A 26,919-nucleotide genomic window follows, 5' to 3' on the forward strand; every position below is an offset into this window, starting at 1 on the left:
TCTAGACTTTAAATAAGCTATGTAATGTCCTGATGATATTGAAGGGCCGTCATGATATATAATTGCTGTAGTTACAAAAGTCCTTCCTGATATTGACAACTGCGAAGCTACAAAATTTTTTATTAAAGTTGTCAATTTTGTTCCATCAGGCCTACATCGTTGGAACATTAAAATGACGTACTGGCCATATGTTCGTATAAATAATGTGGACATCATTTCAGATTTACATTGGCTACACTCCATGCTGTGATTAGCAGCTTTTACTAGCTTATTAAAGGAGACTGATTTACTGTCTGGCAAAGTTAAATATATAAATCTTTCTGAGTCTACACTAGTAGTACTTGATACCATACAGTTCTCGCAGTCATGCTGCCATTGATAAGAAAGCCCAAACAGCTGATCTACATCTACACCTTCAGCATGTAATACATCAAGCATATACATTAAAAACTCCTGACAATCTTGCTGAATATTTTGAGAGAATTGTGTTTGCCCTGAACATCTGTCTAACAGGTTTCGAATTTCAGACACACTTTCTATTTTTGTTCTATCTGTGCTACATTTCTCTAACACAGAATTCAACAAACTGCAAAATCTTTGATCAGAATTGACCACAATCTCTTCTTTTACATTTTTTAGAGAAAACAAAACATTTATTACTACATTAGCATAGCAGTTGACACCAGAACTGTTTTCAAACTGAAAACCAACAACATCTTCAACAGAATCCTCTTTGTTTCTGCTTGTAATTTTAGGTTCATTCACTTTTTGTCTTTTTGCTACAACCTCCCCAGTATTGTTCTCATTTCTTCGTTTCCGGCCTACCAGACGTTTCTCAAACAAAGGAAACTGAGGCAAATGTGGCGCATACTCTCTTCTTAACCTATTGTATTCCTTAACACAATCTAGATCTGCACAAATGTTTCTGACATCACACTCAATCAAGTACAATCCCGATAAAGTTCTAACTCGTGACAATGCCACATATGCCATACCCTCCTTGAACACAGAACTGCCAATATTCACCAATGCAGTGTCTACACTTAAACCTTGCGATTTATGAATTGTCACCGCATATGCCAAGCAAACAGGGAACTGCTTACGGCGAACATATAAGTCTTTTACAAGCAAAAATCTAGCAGAACAACGAGCAATTAGCTGTACTTCCTCAATGCCATGAAATTTAATTTTTAAAAATTCAATTCCATCTCTATTTCTGTATTTCACAAAATCAACAACATTACCCATTGATCCATTTACCAGACCTCTTTCAACATGTAAATTCCTTCTTAAAATTATACGGCAGTTCAAGCACACATTCAGAGTCTTTTCAAAACCTGCAGTTTTAGATATAGTCTTCTCTAATGAATCCAATTTTGATTTCAGATTCTCAGACAAAATAATTGTTGATCCCATATGCTCTACTCTATCAATAGCTTCCACTTTCACAATCTCTTGCTTTTCTAAATGCAACATTTTGTTGTTAAATTTGGCACATTCTGCAAGAGTTGGCATCAAACATATTCCAGATTTCTTATCAGTAATTTTCTGAAAAATATTCTCAGGCACAACATCTTGTTCTGGATATAAATTTGACAGTAATCGTGCATGTAAAGCTTCTTTCCCATGCTCGGTCACTTTTCCAATTCTAACATCTTGTAGAATAGTCTTGTAAACTTCATCCTTTGCCTGACGCATATTTTCATGCAGTTCAGCATAATTGAAGTTTAACCATATATTGACGTTGCCAATGCTGCCTAGGCACTTCCTGGTATCTTCATGCGTGAGCATTTTGAACACAGGTTGCCCTTTCACTGGTGTCAGCTGCAGAAGATCTCCGAAAACAATGATGTGTTTGCCACCAAATAACACATCATACTCTGTTTTGAGAACTTCTTGCATCCTCAAATGCACAAAGGCAAGCATGACATTGGAAACCATGCTTACTTCGTCAATGATAAGAAGTTTCATTTTCCTCAAGATTCTTGAAACTTCAAAACAAGCATCTCCAGATAGCTTGTGATATTCTAATTTGTTGTCATGCTCCACTGGCAGCATCAGTAAACGATGTAAAGTAATCCCTTTAATATTATGTGCTGCCAGTCCAGTTGGAGCAGTGACAACACAAGACAGCGATGACTCTGTCCTTTCCTGCAAATAGCATGAAATTGCTTTAATGAGGAAACTTTTTCCAGTTCCCGCTTCTCCACTCACGTACAGTCGGACAGGCTTCAACGACGTACATGAGCACTCTTTCTTATCATGACTTAATCCATGATCAATTTGCATGGTAACTTCGTCATATATTTTCCTCTGCTCAACGTTGAGTTGCCTTTCCAACTCTTCTAAGTTAACCGCATCCTCTTGAGCATGTGCCATGGCTCTTTCCACCTCATTCATAGCAGTGGCAGCTTCATTTTCAATAAGAGGTCCTCCTAGTGGATCCTGACTCAATGAAGCAGAACTCTGACTGTCCTGAGAACTGTCTCTGGCAATCTCGGCTGCAATCGTTGCTTCCTGCTCAATTTCCGCATTCAACATTTCTACATATTTGGGAAAAGCAGGACATTCTATGGTCTCCTTGGCGGCATTGAAAGAGTCTTCATAACAGAGGAAATCTCCAAGCAGTTCCTCTTCTGCACGCCAAGGCTTGAAAAGTTGCAAAAGTGCTAAATAGAAAAACTCCTTTTTTTCAGGAGATTCGCCACTCAATTTTCGATGGTTTATCAAGTGGCATTTTCTTTGCTTCACCAGACATCCCTCACTTCCTATTACAGCATACACTCCTTTCTCAGTATCTTCTTTGATGTTCCTCTTGAACATGTAATTTTGCAGAACCTCATACAGACAAACATTCTCTAGGTGACTGCTTCGATTTGGATAATATGTATCCAACATGTTTGTCTTCAAAATGTCGGTACTGTTTGGCTCCTTTTCCGCCAAATACTCAATTTCCCGCACAGGTTTGAGAACTCGATTACGCGTTGCAGCAAGACCAAGACTCGCCCAAACGATACTCCTGGACTTGGCATAGAGACTTGCTGAAGACAACCGGTCAGAACATTCGTACGCTCCGATTTCTCGATGCGACAACATCTTCAGACTGAAACTGTACAACTTCTTGCTGAGGCTCTTTTCATGGGAAATGTCCTCCCACATATCCTTCAATTCTGTCTTCTCTTTTTTGGTGATGTAAGACGTCACATACCGAGCCACAGCCATACAGTTATCAGCCACAAACTGTATATCCATGTTAGCATTCCACATGGACAAAATCACCGGGTTGTAGTCGTTGATGTACTTGGACTCTTCGTTCCTCTTCAAATTGTAAGTGTTTTTAGGTGATTTCTTCATGACATTGTGTCGCAGCGAAGACATCAAACTGTTTACTCTTCCTTTAGAAATCACCGGTCGTGGAAAGCCGAAACGACATTTAGTGTAGAACTTGTCCTTGTTTCGGAATTTACGACGGCAGTACTTTCCACATCGATGGCTTTGGAAACGCAGAACTTTTTCTCTTAGGCTTTTCTTCTCCTTTGCGTTTGGAACAGCACACGTAGAATACTGTTGGATGAAACTCATCACTGAGTCATCTGGATCCGTTCCAAATTTAGGTGCATCCTTGATCCACAGCAACATATGTATATGAGGAGCACCTCTTGCTTGGTACTCCTTTCTCCAGAAGAAATCCAACACCTCTCCAAGAGGTGGATTCTTCTTATTCATGATGAAAGACATCATAGCTTCAAATCTATGATTGAAGTACCTACATACATTGACTGGATCCAAAGAGCACAGTTCTCCGGGTGTCTTGAATTCGATGTTTTCTACGTTAGCATTTGCCTCTCGTAGAAATTCAAGTAAGTCTTCCCAGCCATACTCGGCACAGCTCAGAGTGAGGAACCATGTGGGAGTACCTAAGTTCCTCAGCATACATTTTAAATCACCATGACGACGGTACCAGTACTCATTAGTACCACGCTGACACGCCATGAGATTAATCAGGTGAGAATCCAAAATACTATCTTGGACATTCACTTTATCCATAAAATCACTTGCCGAGATGTTTTGCATGTGTATACCACTTTTCAAGATGTGGTTCACTGCATATGACAGTCCAGACAGATCGCTTTCAAACAGGAGATGAAACAAATAAGGAATGCATTGTCGAAACCTAGCATCTCCTGCATACAATCGCAAAGTCCGGTATTCAGAAGCAGGAATTTGATGAGGTCGCTCATCATATCTTCCTCCCTGACCTGTTGGAAAAAGCTGTGGGAAACACCGAGCTTCCAAACTTTCCTCCCAAACACTAATGGGACTCCCTTTGGCTTGTTTCATTTGAAACAACTCAATAGCATTCCCCATGACTTCCTTTGAATGCAAAGGATGAACACTATAATGTTCATATATTTCCTCACTAGTAGAGGGTTCTACTTTCTCAATTTGACCAGCACACAAATCGCTATCCTCTTCCTCACTTACTTCCTCTTCTTCAACATATACATTCTTATAGTATTTATTATTTTTTTTCAAATACAATGTTGCCTTTTTAACTTTCCTAACATCTACTAAATCTTGCCATATTTTCTTATTCTTTGTCGGAACCCCATTAACTAAGATAACCAGAGGTTCCTCTTCCACTTTTTCTACTCCAATTGTGTTAATGTTTTTCTTCAAATCTAGAGGCAAATAAACAACTCTTCCCTTTAATCCTCTCTGTAAATCTGATGGAGGCAATTTCCCTGTCTTTGGCTCCATTCTTACAATAGCCTGAAAGGGATGGATACTTTGAATCAAAATAGATTCATAAGTATTTAAATCCTTCAATTCAGAAGGAATCTCAACCAATTCCAGATTATTATGAACTGCTCTAGCAGGCATCTGGTTTTGTTTTAATTTGTTACAACAATAAGTACACACACGTTGATCCAATCCCAAATCAAAACAATTTTCTACCATCAAGTATGTTGCAAAATCCTTCCATTCACTATTATTTTCCCTTTCACTTTTTGCATATAAATCCACTAACTTAGTCTGATTCTTATAATAAGTGCGTCGACAACACACACAAGTGAAATTAGGCCTCTCACTTGATTTCATGTCAAACGTCGCAATTTCCCTCTGGAAATTATCTGTACTAGAAACATGTACAGTATCTTCCAAATGACCCTCTATTTCTTGCTCAATTTCAACATTCTCCTCTTTACTTCCAAAGTAACAAAACTCAATTTCTTCACATATATTCCTCACATCTATTTCAGAACCATGCAAAAGAGCAGCGCATAATTGTTTCAGCATAATTGCTGGACTCTTAGCATAATACAACAGTCTAACTAACTTCCTCACTTTGTTATGATGCACTGCTAGCATCCTGAAATGATGAAAAACACTCTGGCATACTCTCCTGGAAAGACAAGCCAGTGAATGACCATGCAAACCTGTCACTTCTCTCACTCTGCAAGGATCTAATTCTTGCAACAACCTCATTTTCTGCTTCAAACTTTTCTTGTTAAATGACCGTACAAAATCACAAAGCAAATTGATGGAATCCTGTCGCACACTGCAAATACTACTACACTTCCAGGTGTACACAGGACCCTTAGCACGTCTTCCTAAAACCTCATTACCTAACAACTCTTCTGCCTCTGTTGTCACAAGTTTTTCTTTTTCAACTGGACAACCATCTTTCACTTCATAAGCACGACCACTGATGTCAACTGCATGCACCAAATCATTATCCTGGAAATAACTCTCTTCATTAAAAAATGCCTCACAGCTTGAACTATGTATCCATTCTCCAGAAAAAACTTCACAAAAATTACTACGATTAACTATTCTCTTCCATCTACTATTTCTTTTGAAATCAAAAATTGCCTTGTTTAGCTTCCTAATTCTATTGATTATCAAAATAAATAACTTACGTTTAATTTCAAAAGCCTGATCAATAACTTTCTCAACTTTTTTTTTTCTCCTATAAAAAACTAATTTCTGTTGACCTTTCTTAATATTTTTTAACAAATTGCCAATTATCCTGTTACGGAACATTCGTTTACGAATCTCCGTAAACTGTTGTTTCCTTCTACTATCATGCACAGATTTATCTCTTGCTCTAGCAGTAACATTTTCATTTGTCCTTTTCTTTCCATTTGATTTACTTGTGTTGTTATGGATTGAAACATTTTCTGTACTAATATTTTTTTTATTAGAAATATTTTTTATGAAATATTTAGAGCTCTTACCCGGTGCTTTCTTCATCGCTTGAGAAATCTTTTTGTTAGAGGACTGCTGCATTTTTTTTTTCTCCTGCTGTCTTTGACGTTTTGCAGCCTTCATCTCTCTTATTTTTGTAGGCATAGTTGAATCTGAGGAAAAATATAATAAAAATGTTAATAAAAAAATATTATCAAACAGTAAATCAGTAATAGTGATCAAAAACATAACACACTACTTGACATTTTAAATAGAAGATTTTTTAGTCCTTGCAAATTTACAATACAGAAATAGCAGAAAAGAAATGAGATTTATATTTATGTTACCTATGCTATTTTATATGTGAATCTGATCTAATTTTATGAGCATATTTTAATATTTTATTGAAGACACTACACATAACCTGTTTTTGAAGGTGTCTTTATTTTTAAATTAAACGGTTTACCTTTTTACTTTTTATTGATTATAAATTTTAAAAATAAATGTTTATAATTCCAAAGGCTCAAGCAGGTCAGCTTCCCATCCTATATCATATAATTCGGACAAATCTGCATCCTCATCACGCTCTTCTTCATCCTCAGGATTTAAATCATCCAATGGATCAACATCCACTGATGTTTCAATTACAAGTTCAATGATGAGGTCAAAATCAACTGATTGCAGATTGTCGCTCATGTTGAGGTTGTCTTTATCTTTAAAGAAAGACAACAACAATGAGATGTTGCAGAGTAAGAGACAAATCTCACAGATTATAATAGTAAAATTATTTAACAAGAGTAACATTTTGCAGCTATTATTTAGCCATGTCCAGCGATGCTGAGCAGGTGAAGCCTATGTCTAATTTTTCACTGAACAGGACTCATCTGTTCTTAACCTTGGATAAGCCTCAACGACTCTGTGTCCCCTGCACATACTCAAATGTTAAAGTGCAGATTTATATTAAATGGCACATCCCCAGGCATGCACCAGTTAATGTGCACCACTGCTTTACCACCCATGGTGTGCCGCATTTACAATCAGATAGGAGAAAGCTGCTTCAAAACCCTGCGCCTGCTTGAAGCTGGCATAGGTCTTGACACAGCATTGTATAGATGGGGCACCCCTGATCCTTGCTGGAGCTGCATCGCACTTACGATACAACTCCAGCAATGCGCCACCTTTACAGCACAGATGCGTCACGCATCTGTGCCTTTTTTGCCCCATGCTGCGCCGCATTGTAAATGCAGCACACCATGGGTGGCGGAACAGTGGCGCAGGATGACTGTCACATCCCTGGGGATGCGCCACTCATCATAAATCTATCCCTAAGCTTCTTATCTTGTTACAGATGAACTGCCATATGTATCATCAAAATATTTTACATATTATAAATAGCAAATTTTAAGGAATAAATAGCGATTCTTTACTATTCCTAATTTGCAATGAGCAAATTGCTAATTGCAAATTACCCATTCATTTCCATAGGCTAGGAGGCTCATAGGAATTAATGTTGCAAGTTGTGATTAGCAATTACCTCATCACAAAATAGGATTTTTTTCAAGCGTGCAGGGGTATCTCAAGAACACCCTGCTGCACCCCTGAAAAAGAAATTTGGGAGCACATGGCACACCTACATGCCCTAATGGCATGTATGGGCGTCATATGGGACCTTTTTTTTTTTTTAAAAAAAATTCTTTTTGAAAAGAATTCGCAAATTACCACAAACTACAAGTTGGTGATAGTTTCCAAATCCTTAATATCATTTTTTACATATTTTTTTTTATACATTGCATTTAAGGAATCACAAATTTTGAATTATTGACATTTTAAGTAATTTCCACATGTGCACTGTTTTCTAAATATAATTTGAAAATCGTTTTTGGGGAAAAGTAATGGTTTGCAAATTTATGACAAGGACATAATGGTGTATGCTTCTCTATAAGGCATTTCAGTATCTCTAATGTCATTTTTCCCATATTACATTATAAGACCTTTCCCCATGAAGCACATTCCTTGTAAATATGCTCCCACCAGTGCATTGCAAATTTAGATTTTGACTGTTTCAGACACATAGCCATGTTGAAAGTGACCCAAAAAAATTGCAAACGTTTAAAAAAAACACATTCATGTGTCTTAATGACATTTTAATTCATTTCCCCATGGACAATGTTTTCTAAGTGGCACAAAAGAGGTATACACCTATCATAAATCTGTCCCTAGAATTATAAATGATTAAATCAGGATGACAATAAGATGTGGCCTATCCAGAGGTTTGTTTAAGGTGAGGCCTACTCAGGATTGCAGATTAAAGTTATGCTTGATGAAGAATACAGAGGAGATAATTTATTGTAAAGGCCTACCAATGAAGTAAGTGATTTCTACTTCATTGCACCAGTCATCATAAATGTATCCATAAGCTTCTTATCTTGTTAGACATCAACCGCCATATGTATCATATAACTATTTTGCATTTCCAAAAAAGCGAATTTTAAGGAATAAATAGCGATTCTTTACCATTCCAAATTTGCGATGAGAAAATTGCTAATTGCAAATTACCCATTCATTTCCATGGGCTAGGAGGCTCATATAAATGAAGGTGCAATTTGCGATTAACAATTTGCTCATCACAAATTAGGAATTTATTCCAAAAGTGCAGGGGTGTCTCAAGAACACCCTGCTGCAACCCTGAGAAAGAAATTTGGGGGCATATGGCGAACATAAAATTTAACAACATTCCTTTACCTCAAAAACGATTTTCAAATCATAACTTCAAAACACTACACATGGGAAAATTACTTAAATTGTCCTTAAGACACATAAAAGCGTATTTTGATTGGCTTTCCTGCATGGTAGGGTCACTTTTAACATGGCTATGTAACATAAACATTCAAAATCAAAATTTTCAATGTACAGGTGGGAGCATATTTACAAGCAATTTGCGCCACAAAGAAAGGTCTGACATTAAAATGGGAAAAATAACATCAGGGACAGTCAATTGCCTTATAAAGAACCATACACCATTATGTCCTTCTCATGAATTTAAAAACAATTCCTTTTTCCCAAAAACGATTTTCAGATCATAATTTCAAAAAACTGCACATGAGAAAATGACTTAAAATGTCATTGAAACACATGAAAGCGTTTTTTTATTGGCTTTCCTGCATGGTTGGTTCACTTTTATCATGGCTATGTAACACAAACATTGATAATTAAAATTTTCATGCACATGTAAGAGCATATTTACAAGCAATTTGCGCCACAGAGAAAGGTCTTACACTAAAATGAGAAAAATAACATCAAGGACAGTCAATTGCCTTATAAATAACCATACACCATTATTTCCTTGTCATGATTTTAAAAACAATTCCTTTTCCACAAAAACGATTTTCAAATCATAATTTCTAAACACTGCACATCAGAAAATGACTTAAAATGTCATTAAAACACATGAAATCATTTTTTGATTGACTTTCCAGCATGGTTGAGTCACTTTTAACATGGCTATATAACAAAAACATTCAAAATCAAAAATTTCCATGCACATGTGAGAGCATATTTACTAGCAAATTGCGCCACATAAATCATAATTTTCTCCTTAAAGCACACTATTCTCTATCTAAAGTAAAGAAATATTTTCTCACCTTAGCAAATATTTTGAGTTTGAAAACAGTCTCAGAAACACACCAATTTGTCTTCAGCAGAGCAAAAGGTATGCACTCCAGAGTCTGCAGCTATCAAAAGCACAGAAATGGTGTAATTCTTCACACATATTTCTCATGTCACCCAATCAAAACTCTTCCCTCACTTTCTTTCAAATGAAAACCCTTCCCCCTCTGCCCTTTCTGCCTATTTTCCATAGCAACCACCTCTTGGAGAAACTCTGGTGTTTGCAAATTCACACAACAATGTTGCAATTGAACTCTGAACTCTCAGTGCACCTGCATATCCAGTGCTTTCTTTCATTTAATGATTTTTTATTGACCACTCAAAATACATCTTTCAAAGAACACATCTCTACACCCTAACTTTCTGTTTTCATCAATCAAAATCCACCAATCACTGTTACTACTTCATGAACACAGAAACTCCACATTTTTTTTCATTTCAAACTCACATTTTTTCAACTGCCATTTCATTGCCACACTTCATCTGACTGCAGGAGAACCTTCTCTCACCATGTTTTCTGTCTGGATTGTTGGTCATAGTTATATTCACTGGGCTCAAAGGTACGTTGAAAGCAGGAATTTACCTAACCTCAATTTACAAGATGTGGAAATTAAGTGGTTTGGCCAGAGAGGATTAAAATGTCACCAATTGATACCATTGGTGAAAACCTTTATGCATTTGCCAAAACCTGACCTGTTAATTGTGCACTGTGGAGGTAATGACTTGGGCACTTTGACTGGTGTAGGTCTGGAAATGCTTTTAAAGGACACCTTTGAGCAATTAATGGCACTTTTTCCTCAGACTGCCTTGGTATATTCAAATATATGCCAAAGACAGAAATGGAGGTGGTCAAACCAATTTTGTCCACAAATTGAGAAGTCGAGGAAGCATGTAAACAAATCTGTTTCAGCTTACATGAGAGACCATGGAATGGGCTCCCTGTACAACAATAACTTGCGTTACTACATGCAAGATATCTACAGAGGAGATGGAGTTCACTTCTCAGATGAGGGCAACAGAGTTTTCACTCTGAATTTAAAAATGTGCATTGGTACCTACTTATAAGTACCAAAATGTACCATAAACCCAAAAGCTCTTCTCAGAGCTACCCTACATCTAATCACTCACAATTATTATTTTACTCTAACTTTTTTTACTAATTTTCAACAAAGTACGCTCCCTGGGGCGCTACCCGGTACGCGTACCGGGAGCTAACCTCGCGAAATTTTTAAAAAAATTTTTTTTTTCCGCACATATGGGCCTCCTCAGCCACCCTCACAAAACCTAGGGGGTCAAGATAAGTCTACCATGCCCCCTTCTACCTATTCTGAACATTATTTGCCCTCCATCTTGTATCATAATTCGACCGAAACACAAAATGGTGGACTCCCGTTACGCTTAAGGTTCGCGTACCAGGGCGCTCACCGGTTCGCGTACCGGGTCGCTTCCTGGGAAGCGCACCATCAAAAAAGGTGGGAAAGTAGTTCACAGAAAAGCCACTGGAGACAATTTCACCAAATATAGAATAGCTCATACTACATACCAATCCCTACCATTTTCACAAATTTGATTGGAATTCCATTTAGCCATTTAGCCTGTAGTCCTCTCTAAATACCGTGAGGTAAATTACTTCACAAAACACATCTGAAGTGTTGGAATTGACAACCAATTAAAATGTTACTTTCATTTTCTACTTTTTTTACATGATATTTGATTGGTTATGTACCCGAATATATATAAAGGAAGAGAAGGAAACACAGCCATTTTGACTACTACTTCCTGGTGTACATTTCATTTGGATTTTCATTAATAACTTCAACTTCTTTTTAAAGGTAAGTTGTTATTTTTAAAACTGAAGTATATTGTGCACTTTAAGTTAATATGGCAAACTTTTTCTGTTAGTTATATACTATCCCTCTGTAGTACTTATAAATTTAGATACACTTTTTTATATTCCTACTTCCACTCTGATACTATACACTGCCCAAAGATAAATTCTCTGATAAAAACTGCCTATCTAAAATTAATCCCAACAGTGCCCTACCTCTACTAATATATATTTTTTTTATGCAAATTTCAGGAAAAATGGAAAGTGAACAAAACATTTCATTTGAAATTGTCCTTCCAGAGTCCAACACAGAAATCATTGATCCAAATGAGATTGAATTTATGGATGAAACATGGGACCAAGAACTACTGCAATGTGTGCAAGCAGTAGATAACCTCCTTGCAAATGAGGACATTTTACAACCTCAGAGACTACAATCTATATTCCATGATTATGAAATTTCTGACAATGAAATGTTAGAAAGTTTAATAAATTATGAAACACAATAAAAAAAATTTAAAAAAAAAAAAATAATCAACAAAACCAACAATCAATTAACATACAGCATTTGAAAAGTCTATCATTCATTTTTTATTGTGATACGCTCCCCAGTACGCTTCCCGGTTCGCGTACCGGGCGCTAACCACGAAAAAAAACAAAAAAAATTTTTTTTTTTTTTTGCTTAGCGGGGCCCCTTTAAAGCCTCCACATCAAACCTAGGGGGTCAGGGAGTATCTACTATGCCCCCTTAAGGTCATTTGCCCCTTCGCTTTTGACCTCCTCTTGTCTCTCGATCCTACCGAGAGACAAGATGGCGGCCGCTCCGGACTGTTTAGAATGTTGACAGACACCACAGAGCCAATCAACTTCGCTACGCGAAGTTCCGTTACGCGTCAAGTACGCGTACCGGGGCGCTGCCTGGTCCGCGCTTACAGATATATATCTTTTTTTGAACGTTATTTTCTCAAAATCCACTGCAGCACATATATTAAGACCTACAAAAGGCACATCGGGCTACCAGTCCCTACAATTTTGCCAAGTTTCGTGCAAATCCATTCAGCCGTTCGGGCTAAAAGTGAGGCTAACCGCCCTATGGAAAACTCAATGTTAAAAACACGTTTTGGGACCCCCCTTTTTTCTCGGCCCCCCCTGGACCAACTCTCCCCAAATTTCCAGTGGCTGCTCAGAAACAAAATGTTCCATTTTCCAGAAAATTTCAGCCAATTCCGTCCACAAACGCCAAAGTTATTAGACATAGAATTTTCAAAAATCCCATAGGGAAAAAATCCTAACTATATATACCTACTGGCGACCGCCAGTAGGTAATATATATATATATATTTCTGTGTGTAACAACAAACCACACTCAGGCCAGTAATAAACAGTAAGATGTAAGTGAACTGCTAATCTTGGAACAAATAGTGCATTGCCTCTTGGTAGTTTTCATTCCACTGGCAGTGATAATATATAGCGCCGGTGTAAGCTTTCGTGCTTGGAGAATTAAAGTCTGTGGTGATTAGTTGTTTGGATCTATTTGTTAGAGATGAACCATCCTGTTTCTTGGTGAATATTAAGAAATAAAAAATTTTGAGGAGTAACTCATTGGGAATTCACCCATGCCCTGATGATGGTCCTGAAAGATACCATGAAGGAGATCGACATATCGACTATTAATGAGTGGTTCATATAGTTTTTATAGATATGTGCACTGTCTTTATGTTAATTGTTATACATCTTTTTAAATATAGTGTCTGTTACAGAATGACTACTCTTGTCAAATTGGTTTGCTGTGATTGTGTTAACTGTGTGGGGAGAGGATGGAGCATTATGGCTAGAGCTGCCTACCTTGGAGCTGGGGAACGGGGTTCTAGCGTCGGCAGAGCATCCTGTGATTCTGGGCAAATCACTTAATCTCCCCGCACCTACCCAAAAACGAGCATTGGCATAGCCAATTGGTCTCGCTTTTGGGTTGAGTTAGTGAGATATAGTAGTAGGAATTCGTGGTTCGGAATTCCTCGGTGTTCTTACTTCGTTGTTCAGGTAAGTCGTGATTTACACTTCGTTGTTTAGGATGTTTCCCAGTAGTAGAGTTAGGTAGTGTGATAGAGTGTGAAAGTTAGTTAGTGATAGAGTTTTGGAGACCAATTTTGTTATTGAGAGTGAGACAGTTTGTTAGTGAGAGTCTGTGAGTTACAAATAAATTTTAATTCACTTTATTCGGTTTTCGTTTAGATTAAAAACCATAAAAGCATAGTACACAAATATAAAATATAAATTTTTAAACGTGGTATTTGAATTCTTTTTTAGAAAGTAACTAAACTCTATTATGTCGGCTCTCCCCTACTCCCAAATTACAATCTAAAAATGTTATCAATTCATAGCACGTTTTGTTTTAAAACCATTTTCCGTTTAAAAGCATATAATTAAAATAAATTCCCTTCCCCCCACTTAGTTGATAATCTTTTAACAAAAACGTGACAGTAATTCAAATCTAGGTTTACACATTTTTAAGTAATCTTTTTGGGCGTCTAAGAGATTACCAAGACCTTGCTATGTTGTAGTTCCATTTCTTTGTTTTACCTAGTGCACAACATTTGTCCGTTCATATGATGTTCCTATAAAAAAATATATTTACCACTTAAAAATCCCTATATTTAATTTTACATATTTTCTAGTGTTAATTACTGTTTTTAAAAATAATGCAATATTTCTCGTATATAGTTCATTGTCCAATAACTTCAGTGCCAGGTACGCTGGCCGACATTGCCTCAGGCCCCAAATTTTTAAGATTGGAAGGATCCACCTTTTCCGTTGTTCTGTGTAATATTTACAGAATAAAACAGTGTGAATGGTTGTTTGGAGCGCAATACCGTCACATGGACAGGGGTCTAGATGTCTTCTGTTTTAGGGAATTAAGCTAAACGGTAAAAAGAATCTAATCTAAAACGGGTGAGTATGAATCTATCGTACCCTGTGCCGTAATAATAAAAATAAGGTTGCATTTTTATCGAGGACAGAGTGGTCAGATGTAGCTGTACTGTTGTTTTTTGAAGCTCACATGTATATCTTAGTTCTTCCAGATGCGACATACATTGTTTCTTTAGGTCTTTCCTGGAAATCTCCATCATTTTTACTGGAGTGTGAAATAACTCGGGTTGTCCTAAATCCACCATAAAATCTTTGATGTACCTTAACCAACTAATGGCTAGGGCTTTATCTAATTTGAGAGAGTCTTCTATAACCTGTTGGTTAAAAGTTGTTTTGGTAGAGGTCCAAATTCGGTGCCATAAGAGCACTGGTTGGACCCTTATCATATCTTAGATATTCTAGACCCAGCTCCGTATGACAGATAAAGGTCGAGGTTGTTCGAGGAACAGCCAGTATGTAGCGAATAAAGGTATTTTCCACTTTTTGTATTTCTTCCACTCTGCAGTAACCCCAAATCCTGGCACCATATATTACCGCACTAACACATCTTGCTTTATAGATCTTAATCAATTCTTGTGGGGGCCTTTTGCCTATTTTCCGCGCGAAATTTACAAGGGCTGTAGTTGTTTTCATGAACATGAGTTTTTTAGCTCTTATTGCCTGGTTCCTTGTCCCCTTATTATCCACAAGTATTCCTAAGTATGGATATGTTATTGCGATTTCAAGCTTTTTGTCCCCGATGAAAGTGGACCTTTCTTTTGTTTTTATCTTCCCGCAGCTCATTACATAAGTTTTGCTGCCATTAATCTTTAAATCCAGGCTTACCATATAGTCACTATATCTAGTCAGTGCCCTTTGCAATTCTAGTGGCATTTGAGCCATTATTACCGCGTCATCGGCGTAGAGAAGGGTGGGTATAGGGCGAGTTTGTGCTTGAGGCAGGTCCTGGCACCCCTTGAGCATCGCCTGCTCCAAAACGTTAGTGTACAAGGTAAACAGAAAGGGTGCCAGGACACAGCCTTGCCTGACACCCCTCTCTACTGTAAATGGCGCTGTGTATTCCCCATTTGGCCCATATCGTACTCTAGCACTAGCATCAGAATATAGTTCTCTCACAATTTGAATGAGGGACTTTTCAACTCCCATTAATTCAAGTATTTTCCATAATTTATTGTGGCTTACGGAATCGAACGCTGTGGAAAGGTCCACAAAAGCTAAATAAAGTTTCCTTTTTTTTGCTTTGACATATTTGCCCATCAAAATCGCTAGATTGAGAGCCTGTTCAACTGTCCCTAGACCTTCTCTAAATCCAAATTGAAGGTCCGTTAATACACTATTGTCTTCAGCCCATTCTTGGAGACGATTTAAAATTATATGTCCCAGAAACTTACCCACCGAGTCTAGGAGAGAGATTGGGCGATAGCACATAGGGTTTTGTCTATCCCCTTTCTTGAAAATTGGGACCATCAATGATTCGGACCAGGTTCCTACCAATCCTACACTACAGGCTGCTGCCAGGGTCTGTTTTATTATGGGGCCCCACAAGTCTATATTTATTTTGAATATGTCTACGGTTACCCCAACTGGCCCTGGGGCCTTTCCACCCTTGCTAGCTTTCAGAGCTAATTGAACTTCATCTAGTGTAAATTCTACATCTTTTGAAAAAGGGGTATTCATAGGACTGGATAATGTAGGACAGGGAGTTTGGTCGCTGGCCTCAGATTGTTTAGAATACATTTTGGAGAAGTGGTCAACCCATTTGTCTTCGTCAATTGCGATTTCTAATTTAGGAGCTGTACCAGGTCTCAAGAAAGGAGAGTTAACCACGTGCCAAAATGCAGCGCTATCCCCTTCTATACTGGCCTTGTGTAGATCTTTCCAGGCATTTCTTTTTACTTCTCTCTTTCTAGTTTAAGAGTCTGTGAGTTATTTATTTAGCAATAGAGAGTTTTAGAGTTAGTTATTGAGAGAGAGTGGGTATGTTAGTTTGTGACATAGTTTGGGAGAGTTATTTGGTTTGAGTGAGTGGGAGAGTAAGTCAGTTATTTAAAGTGAGTGTGAGATCTAGTTAGTTATTGCAAGAGAGTGGAATATGTAGTTAGTTATTGAGTGTGCTAGAGTTATTTGATTAGTGATATAGACGTTGGTAGAGTTAGTGAGTGAGAGTGAGTGGGAGAGTTAGTCAGTGAGACTTAGTACTTCACATGTAAAATAATGTGTGTATATAAGTACAGGTTTGACATGGTTTAAAAATAGTCTCCCTCCTGGGTATTTGTTGCTGTGTTTACTTTTAGGAAGTTGCTATACCGTTGTGTATTGTGTCCTGTACTTTTTACACTAAGGCATCACAAAGGATGTTTGCTGGTGATCTAGAGCAGACCCGTACACCTGCCTGCCCCCAACCAAACCCTTCTGGTTTCTCGCAATGCAAGAAGCAGAAACAAAATGGTTGTTTTACCATTTTATGTTTATGCTTCTCGCACTGCGAGAAAGCAGTGGTGCAACGCTCCTCCGCCTTAATGGAGGAGCCGCCTCTGTGGGTAACTCCATACCTAAAATGTCCTTTCAGTGTTTGTTAGATCTGGGGGTCTCTAGTTGGCAATGGTATTCACCTTTGTCCAAATAGGGATCCTTACTTCTAAGTCAGGATAAGGGGATTACACTCCTTAATAACCCCTGCTCATCCCCTTGGTAGCTTGGCACGAGCAGACAGGCTTATCTCAGAGGCAGTGTGTTAAGCATTTGTGAATATACACAGTAATACAGTGAAAACACTACAGATGGACACAACACAGGTTATATAAAAATAGGTATTCTTTATATAGACTTACCACAAGACCACAAACGACAAAAATCCACAATACTACACTTAAGATGACTTAAAAGATGATTAAAGTTGCTTAGTTCAAGTTGCTGTTAAGTGCGACAAAGTTCTCAACAAAGTACCTGGATGCGTAACGCAAAGTAAACAAAAGGCTCGCAAAAGGGAGATGCGTCAGTTCCGTGATCCGAGGGAACGGTATCGTCCTGCCTCAATGCTTGCGCAGAGTAGGGGACTCGTCGTGAGCCTTACCGGTGGAGGTGATGCGTAGATTATCAGCCTGCGATCCCGTTGCGGTGCGCAAGATGGCGCCTTGATACGATGCGATGATCCGGTTGCGATGCGATAAGATGGCGCCCTTGATGCGGCGACGCAATGATGTGATGACGCCCTGGCAGCCTTGCGACGACTTTGTACTTTGGAGCAACGACAGGCCCTGTGACACACTTCTCGGGTGATGCAATGGCTACTCTCACGATGGCGTCACGCTTCTCCGGTGATGCGACAGCCAGCAGCTCCCAGCGGTACGCAAGTGTCTGGAGTCAGAATTCCCAGCAAGGAAATTCAGGGGGAGCTGGAAGTGAAGTCTTTTGTCCCTGAGACTTCAGCAGGAGGCAAGCACAGTTCAAACCCTTGGAGAATATTCTGTAGATCAAAGTCCTTACAAAGTTCCTTCTCCTTTCCCTTGGCAATGAAGCAACCACTCCAGGCAAACCCAGCAAACAGCACACTGGCAGAGGGGCAGTCCAAACTCCTGCAGCTTCCTTGGTTCTTCTCCTTGGCAGAAAGGTTTCTTGTTCCAGAAGTGATCTAATTTCTTGGGATCAGGGTCCCAATATGTATACCCCAAAATCCTTTGTTCTCTGAAGGCAGAGAGGCCCCTGCCTAGTCCAAACCAGTTCCTGAACACTTTGTTTACATGACTCTCTTCTTCCTTTCACTGTGCAGGGCAGAGACATCAGCCGCCCCACAGGAGGTGGAGCCAGCACAGGGGAGGGAAGATACAGCTCTGGAGCACTCTGTTGACATGATTCCTCCTCTCCTTTCACAGTACAGGGCAGAGACACCAGACACGCCACAGGGGGTGTAGCCAACATTGTAGAGGGAAGGCCCAGCCCTATTCAGGTCCCAGGTGCAACACCTCCCTCCCATCTAGAGGCGGATCTCTCTATTCACCACTGGGCTGCCCCAGCCTGTCTCCTGGAATCCCCCAGCCCTGTCACTCAAAAACCCAGACAAGGAATACACAACCCAGCAGAGGCAGGCCTGGACAGTTAGGCAAGAAAATACCTACTTTCTAAAAGTGATATTTTCAAACACAAAATATTAAAACCAACTTTACTAAAAGATGTCTTTTATTATTATGAGTTCAGGCATACTAAATTCGAATTTCTACCATGTTCCCTGAGTCAGTTAGGATTATAAGAATGTAATAATCTAACTGCCCATTCTGGCCTATGGAGAACAGGTAGCCTTCAATAGTGAAAAACGAAAATGGCTGTAATTCACTATTAGAACATTCTACACACATCAGAGCATGCCCTACCTTATACTTACAAGGCACCCTGCCCTTGGGCCTACCATAGGGGTGTCTGATATGAAGCAAAGGGAAGTTTAGGGACTGGCAAGTGGTTGCACTTGGCCAAGTCGACATGGCAGTGCTAGTCTGCACATAGGCCTTGCAATGGCAGGCCTGAGACACATTTTACAAGCTGCTTCTGTGGGTGGCACAACCAGTGCTGAAAGCCCACCAGCAGCATTTGACTTACAAGCCCTGGGCACACATGGTGCACTGTACTAGGGGCTGACAGATAAATCAAATAACCCAATCATGGAATCCAATTTGTACATCAATTTTACATAGGGAGCACTTGCACTGTGGCACTGATTAGCAGTGGCAGAGTGATCAAAGCATATAACCAGCAAAAACATATCAAAACAGAGGAGGCAATTCATCAAAAAATGGAAGGGAGACTCACGCCAATGATGTCAGGTCTAATAGTGTTCAAGTGACATTATAGCAATCCACTTGGTGCCAGAAACCCACAATAACAATGTGGGGCCTTAAGACACGTTAACCAGAGTATTTTTTTCTAGATAACACATTGACTGAAATATATATTTTTTTGTTGTTGCAGATTTATATAGCGCAAACTTGACCCAACTGTATTGGAGTGCTTTACATGAGCACCAGTTACGCTACACAAGGACACATTCATTATTGTGTTGTATTGTCGCATAAAATGTTATTTGTGCGAGTTATGTGAATCATATGCATGTATTACGAAACATTCTTCAAGGCGGTGTCAGGTTGTCAGCAACGCAAGAAGGAATGTTCGCCACTAACCTCTGCCTAGCAGCCAGCGGGGACAATGTCGTGTAGAGAAACCTCCCTCTTCACCTAGGCACTACTCCTCACAGTGTTTTCAACGACAACTGTGAGAGACAGCACCCCGGGGAAAAGGGAAGAGGACAAAACAATAAACTTCTGCCAGATGAACTCTTCCAAGGTCTGGTCTAGGGGTGCTTGCAGAAGCACTGCATAGAAACAAAAAGAAGACAAGAGACAAGTGAGATTGTACAGGCTAAGATAAACACTACCTGCAGGGTACTTATAATGTTCTAACACTATAACATACACTATTTACCATTAAATATGAAGATCATAATCAGGAAAATACCCAAACTTCAGTTCTCCTTTGAACTTAAGATGAGGTAGTAATCAGCCACCCCACGCTGTTATAATCACAGAATAAGAAAGGGATGTGCAGGGTTTATTTGTTCACTGTTTTAGGCTTCACAGTGTTAGCATAATAGCAGTCCCAGCCAGTTCCGAAAGCCACTGAGAGGGTCGGCTCAATCTTAATGCAATGTTAGCCTGCTGCGCACTTTCATTATCACGAATACCTGGAGCACGATATTAACAGCACCCGTGACCCAAGAAGTGCTCAGATACTTCTCTATTTCAGATATGATACCTGGCGTCTCCCGGCGGGGAGACGAAAAAGGCCTCAGCAAGAAACTGTCATTTTTCTACGAGTCCGGAGCTTGCGTAGTCCTTGGTCGTGTCTCCTGGGCTCGGCAACGTAAATATACGGGTCCGGTCTTTTGAGGTCCTCCGCTGACTCCAAACTCCGGCGGGAAGGCAAGCGTCCGCTACGTGATATTCTCGAGGGAATAAAAACTGCGGTTCAGCTAAGGCATCCACGGCGAGATTGTCAAGCGCCGTTGCTTGCACCGTAAGTGCTTAAATGTGAGGCACGCAGCTGTGGGAGGTTTCATTTGGCCCTAGAATGCCCCTCTGATTTTTGGGACTTGTAGTGCAGCGGCCGCCGTATTTTTAGGTTTTGCCTAGCAATGCGTACGAAGTACGCATGCGCTAGCAAAACCTCTTGAGTTCTATGTCGGGTGATGACCCGCCTCTGTCTATCATTGGCTAGCTTCATAAATGGAGGCTAGCCATTGGGAGACAGAGGCTGTCAATCGCGCTTTCTCTTGAAAACGCGATTCGGGGGCGTTTCTGGTGCTTTTTTTAAGCCCCGCCCCTTTGTCCCGGGCCGCGCTGCGATTGGCTGCCGGCCCGGGACACCCCCGTGACGTCATTCCCGGGCCGCGCTGTGATTGGCTGCCGGCCCGGGACACCCCCGTGACGTCAGCCAATCACAGCGCGGCCCGGGACCTGACTTGTTTTTTTTAGCCGTCTCTCTCCCGCCCGCCCACTGTCCGTGTTCGATGCCTTCGGGTAAAGTCCGCCTCCTGGGAGCAGTCCGGTGAGTTTTAAAGTTCTCAGTGTCCCTCCTCCCGCCGTCCCCCCTCCCGCTCTCCCCCCTCCCGCTCTCCCCCCTCCCGCTCTCCGTGTGGTCTTGTCTTCCTCCCGGAGCCTGGTAATGAAAGCCTAAGCAGTCCGGTGAGTTTTAAAGTTCTCTGTGTCCCTTCCTCCCGCCGTCCCCCCTCCCGCTCTCCACCCTCGTGGTCGCACTTTGATTCCAGCAATGTAAATAGGGGGCTTGGCTGAGGACTATCCAAGGGGGCCTTATGGGCAGTAATTTAGATTGGTGCAGTTTGGATTAGACGAGTGCCTGGTCTGCGGCTGAATTGAAAGTATCTCAAATGAGAGGGGTATGGATGACAGGGGTATGGCTGAGAATGTAGCAGCGATTCAAAGGAGATGTTTGTAATTTAATTAAGTGCTGGTTACAGGAGAAGGATAAATGCGATTGTGGTTCAGCTGAGAGTGCTTTACATGAGTGTGACTTGGCCGAGAGTGGCTTCGATGAGTGCGGTTTGGGTTAGATGAGCAGTGGTTCGGAGGAACGGGATTGAGGTGTGACTGAGAGTTGTTTACATGAGTGCTGTTTAGTTACACGCAACCTCCGATCTTCACCCCCGCCACGGCGCCTCAGATGTGGTGCTGACATCACATTCCTCCAAGCGCATTCCTGGCCCGTGCCTCCGGGGCACTGTTTTGGAGTTGAGCTCTGGCCCAGTTAGATTTCTGTAATTGGCAGGGCTCGCCGGAGAATAGGAACAGAGAAGTCTTTAAATCAACACCACATTTCGGAATACTACTCCCTCTGTCCTCCTCCTCCGGCGCTGGCTTCAGCTCCGCCCCGGGCCGCAGGGATGGGGGCTGTGGGACCCCCGCACTCCCCCGTCTGAGAGCAGCTCTCCGAGTCTCTCTGTCTCTCTCATACACACGCCGTGCTCTGTCTTCTCTGTCTGCCTCGGTGTTTCTCCGTGGCTCACTCGTCCCCTCGCACTCTTAACCCTTCCCTCACCCTGTCTCTCTGTGGCCGCTCCTCTCCTTCGCCAAGGCCCTCCCGCTCCTCTTTTTTAATGCCTTTCTTATCTGTCTCTTTCTCCCCTCTGTGCCCCTCTCTCTTTTTCCCCGCCCTCCGCCACTCCCTCTCTGCCCGCCCCTCTCACCCTTGCGCTGTCGTTTTCCTTCTCTTCTTGTTGCTCGCTCTCCCTTCTTGCTCGCTGCCGCCTGTCTGCCCCTTCCTCACTGTCAGTCCTGGCGCTCTGCACACTCTCCCCTCCTTCGCCCCAACCGACCTCCTTCTCACTGTCCCTCACTCTCTTCCTAGTTCTCGGTTCCTGCCCCTCACACTGTGCCCTGCTGCCCGAGCACCGCAGGGGGCACAGACAGGCACGGCATGGGGGCATGACCGGATACTGCACGGGGCACGAACTGTCAGCATGGGGGCACGGACTGGCACAACACGGGGGCACGGACTGGCACAGCATGGGGGCACGGACCGGTACAGCATGGGGGCACGCAGGGGGCACAGACAGGCACAGCAAGGGGCATGACCGGATACTGCACGGGGCACAGACCGGTACAGCATGGGAGCACAGACAGGCACAGCATGGGGGCATGGCCAGATACTGCGCGGGGCACGGACTGACACAGCATTCGGCCACGCACTGGCACAACACGGGACACGCACAGCATGGGGGCACAGACTGGCACAGCATGGGGCATGGCCAGGTACGGCACGGAGGCACGGACTGTCAGAGCATGGGGCATAGAAAGACAGTGCACAGGGGCGTAGGCAGGCGCTGGATGGATTCATTATCAGGCAGTGCACAGTGGCATGTAAAGGCAGGGTACAGGGGGATAGACAGGCACTGCATTGATACATGTCAGGCACTGCATTGGCATGGAAAGGCAGTGCACAGGGCCGTGAGGAGGCACTGCAATGATACATTGTCAGGCAGAGCACAATAGCATGCGAAGGTAGTGCACAGGGGTGTGGGCAGGCAATGCATTGATACATTGTAAAGCTGTACACAATGGCATGTAAGGTCAGGGGCTAGACAGGCCCTGCATGTGCACAGCAACGTGGGCAGGCACTGCATTGAATCATCGTCAGTGCACAGGGCGTGAGCAGGCGCTGCATCGATACATTGCACACTAGAGTATTAAAGGGCTGCTGAGACCCAGAGATGCTGTTGTGACCAGGTTATGAAGGCACCTAGAAGGCCAGAGTCAAACAAGCAGACCGTGGGCACCCAAAAAATGCCATTGCAATAGAAAACTCGATCATAAATTGCTCTTACAATAGTGGAAAATCTGCCAGAATGGCGCATTTACCACCGCAGGAAAGGAGCATTGCGAGGGCCGTCCGTGCAACATGCAGTGAGAAAATACAAGCTCAGGAGTGTGTGAGTTTTTGCAAACATTTTCCAAACTGTTTGACCATCCTAGAAGTGGGCGGATGGATGAGTGGGCGGATGGATGAGTGGGCGGATGGATGAGTGGGCGGATGGATGAGTGGGCGGATGGATGAGTGGGCGGATGGATGAGTAGGTGGAAAGATGAGCGGATGGATGAGTGGGTGGATGGATGGATGAGTAGGTGGAAGGATGAGTGGATGGATGAGTAGGTGGAAGGATGAGCAGATGGATGAGTGAGAGGATGGATGAGCGGGTGGAAGGATGAGCAGATTGATGAGTGGGCGGATGGATGTGTGAGCGGATGGATGAATAGGTGGAAGGATGAGTGGATGGATGAGTAGGTGGGCAGCTGGAGGGAGGGACGAGGGAGCGGATGTATGATGAGGTCGGCGGGCGCCTGCTTTGATAGATGAGTGGGTACCGGAATGGTCAAGTGGGCAGGAGGGTGGGTGAATGAAGAGATTGGCAAGCGCATGCGTAGATAGATGAGCGGGTGGATCAGTGGCTGGGTGTTCAGATGGGTTAGATGAGTGGTTGAATTTGCTATTGTAAATGACAATGCCATTTATGTTAAAAAAAACATAAATAAAAATAATGTCAAGAGCAATGCCAATAGCTCTAACTTTAACAAAGGCAAAACCATTGCATTGTAAATGCTTGTTTATAAAGCTGCCCCAGCCTACCTGGAAGGTGCCTGTAGTGTGTCTTTGTCTTTGGGGTGTATATAAGTGTGACAGGCAGTGACATCATTACAAAACACAACTAGGGCCACATGTTCTTTAAAAAGATGAAACACAGCGGGAAGACTCAGGTCAAAAGCCCCACCTCTGCAGTGCTCTGCAGCCAGCCAACCCGGGAGGGTGAAACTACCGCCAGGTTAGGGCACCGCTGAGAACAGCTCTGTTTAGCGGCAGTTGCAAACCGAGACCCGAAGTGACGAGAGCCACTGCGTCTGGCCTAATCGTATAGCACAGCATGCCCGAAGCAACATTTCACCACTTGAATTGGCGCAAGAGGCACAGAGTCAGCTGTCAGACTGCTGTGTCCGGGTTGCCCATGTTCTATCGACTGCACATGGCCTCTCCACCAGGAAGCGCCATTCCGAATTAATAGAGAACGAAAGAACTCTCAAGTTACCTTGAACCGTAATACTGTGCTGGCAAATCCGAAAAACTGAGTAAGACAAGATGGAGTAAACTGCGCCTATCATCAGCCACGATTCATTTGTCAAACCATGCAATCCCCACTGCCCGCTACGAGTACAAAATAAATTAAATCTTGGGTGACAGCGAGGATCACCTTTGCATTCACTTTGCACGCCCTGTCACTCTACTCACCGAAGGCGGTAGAAAGTTCAACGCTCTTGTTTTCCACCTGAGCCGCGAGAGGAAACTTCATACCTAACTTCAGAGAAACCCTATAAAAATGCCGAGCGGTCAGTGACCTGGGACTACCGAAAACACCTCTTAATGTAGAGGGCGGCACACACAGTGGTCCTCTGGGATAACAAGTATTGGCCGCACTCGCGCCTCGTGCTTAAAGTAAAAAAAAAAAAAGCAAGCCCTGGAGTTGTGTGTGCACGAGCGCTAGAAGCAGGGGGGAGGAGAGGGGCCTGCGCGATTTATTTGCGGGAGCGATACTTGCTACCATATGTCGCCGCTCGCTCCGGCAAGTAAATCGCCTCATGTGCACACGTTGCCAGTGAAGGCAATGGGACGCGTGCACGTGTTTGGCTGAAAAGCCATGTCGATCGTAAAAGTTCTTTTTGCCTATGCAGCGCATGTGCGTTGCGGCGAGACCTAATGAATGTGTCTTTGTATAACGTAACTGGTGCTCATGTAAAGCGCTCCAATGCCTTCGGGTCGAGTTTGCGCTATATAAAACTGCAACAAAAAACCCCCCCAAAAAATGCTTCTCTTGGCTCGATGCAGCACTATATTTACTAATGCAGGCCTAATGCAGATGAAATGGTGCTTTGCCCTTTTCCGCATAATTAACTCATGATGTTTCTTGTGCGAATTGTTTGTCCTAAGGAACAGCCATCGACTGTAAGTAACTCTTATGCTGTTTGTATGTTTAAAGTTTGCTGATGTATGTACGGTTACATATATAAGGAATGAACGTTTCAATTATTCGATTTCACAGTGCCTTGGAACTTGAATATATGCTTCATGTTGTGGTTACCAAGGCGGTTATCCAAACACTATCTTCACCTTTCCTAACATGGAAAGCGTATCCATTGATAGAGACACGTGGCATTATTTTCTTGTTGCTAACATTGTAGTGATTGGTGGGATGGGATGTTTCGTTTACTTGATATGAAGGAGATCCGCTAAAACGAACTCTGTCTCCACCCGGAGTTGTCTGCCTTAGAGCGGGCATTTACTGTTTTCTGGAGCATCACTTGCTTCTGCTGAAGGGTTTGATATTATGTTGGTGCATAGATTATGGCTGGTGTCTAGCCTGCTCTACCTTTCTGACAGGCTTGTTTTTCGAAGGGAGAGGGGCCAAGGCAGGCAATCCATGCTCCTGGCAGCAGGGACCAAGACAGGGAATGGCCATACTGTGGTGGCCATGTCTACGGTTCACTTGCATTCTGGGAGTTTTAGTTCTCAGTGGAGCCAATTTATATAAAGGCCATAATAGAACTGATTACAAAATTAAAAATGCAAATGACCGGACACCTTGTATAATCACATGGCGACCTGTTGCTACATTGCGTGTTTTTCCTGCGCCTTGTTTTACTGCTATTAATGTTATTGCTAATGAGGTTATTGCTTGTCTCAATGGCGCTCATGCCTGTGCAGTAAGCAAATCCCAATATATGATGGTATCATATTTTAATTCGTTTTGTGAATTGTGTAGTGACTGTTGAAAAGGTATTTGCGATAAATGTAAGTCAACATACTCAAATTAAAGACATCTGGTCACACGGTGATGATTACAAAAATAATTCAGCTTTAGATTGCATCCAATGGTTTTCAGCGTCGTGTAGTGCTTGTGATTGAAATAAACGGTACAGTGAATTAGTGGAAACCTTTCTTTTTCATTCCAGGTTCGCTGGAGAGGAGTTTCCACCTTTCATCGTGTTTAAGATTTTCCATTGTGCAGGTGGTCGAGGAAACAAGTACATGAATGGGAAAACAGCAATTTACGCGTCAAATGAGGTGACGTGTGTCCTGTAGTCTTGTTTGTTTTGTTCGTAATGTGCGTTAGTGAAGTTTCTTTACATTGTTAATATTGCTGCAAGACAGTGGCGGGAGTGGGGTGGTGATATGGAGCTAAATAGCAGCCTCAAAAGACC

The 26,919-nt window shown here is 42.0% G+C and overlaps 1 protein-coding gene across 1 annotated transcript in view; it reads left to right on the forward strand.

The window, feature by feature from the left end:
- Nucleotides 1–26,919, forward strand: part of C8HXorf58 (chromosome 8 CXorf58 homolog) — a 959,020-nt gene that overhangs the window by 411,374 nt on the left and 520,727 nt on the right. The window contains exon 5 of the mRNA XM_078657786.1: nt 26,671–26,782. Coding sequence (XP_078513912.1) covers nt 26,671–26,782 — 112 coding nt within the window. The remainder of the gene's footprint in view (nt 1–26,670; nt 26,783–26,919) is intronic.

Source organism: Lissotriton helveticus, chromosome 8 (genome assembly GCF_964261635.1).
Source record: "Lissotriton helveticus chromosome 8, aLisHel1.1, whole genome shotgun sequence".
NCBI lineage: Eukaryota > Metazoa > Chordata > Amphibia > Caudata > Salamandridae > Lissotriton > Lissotriton helveticus.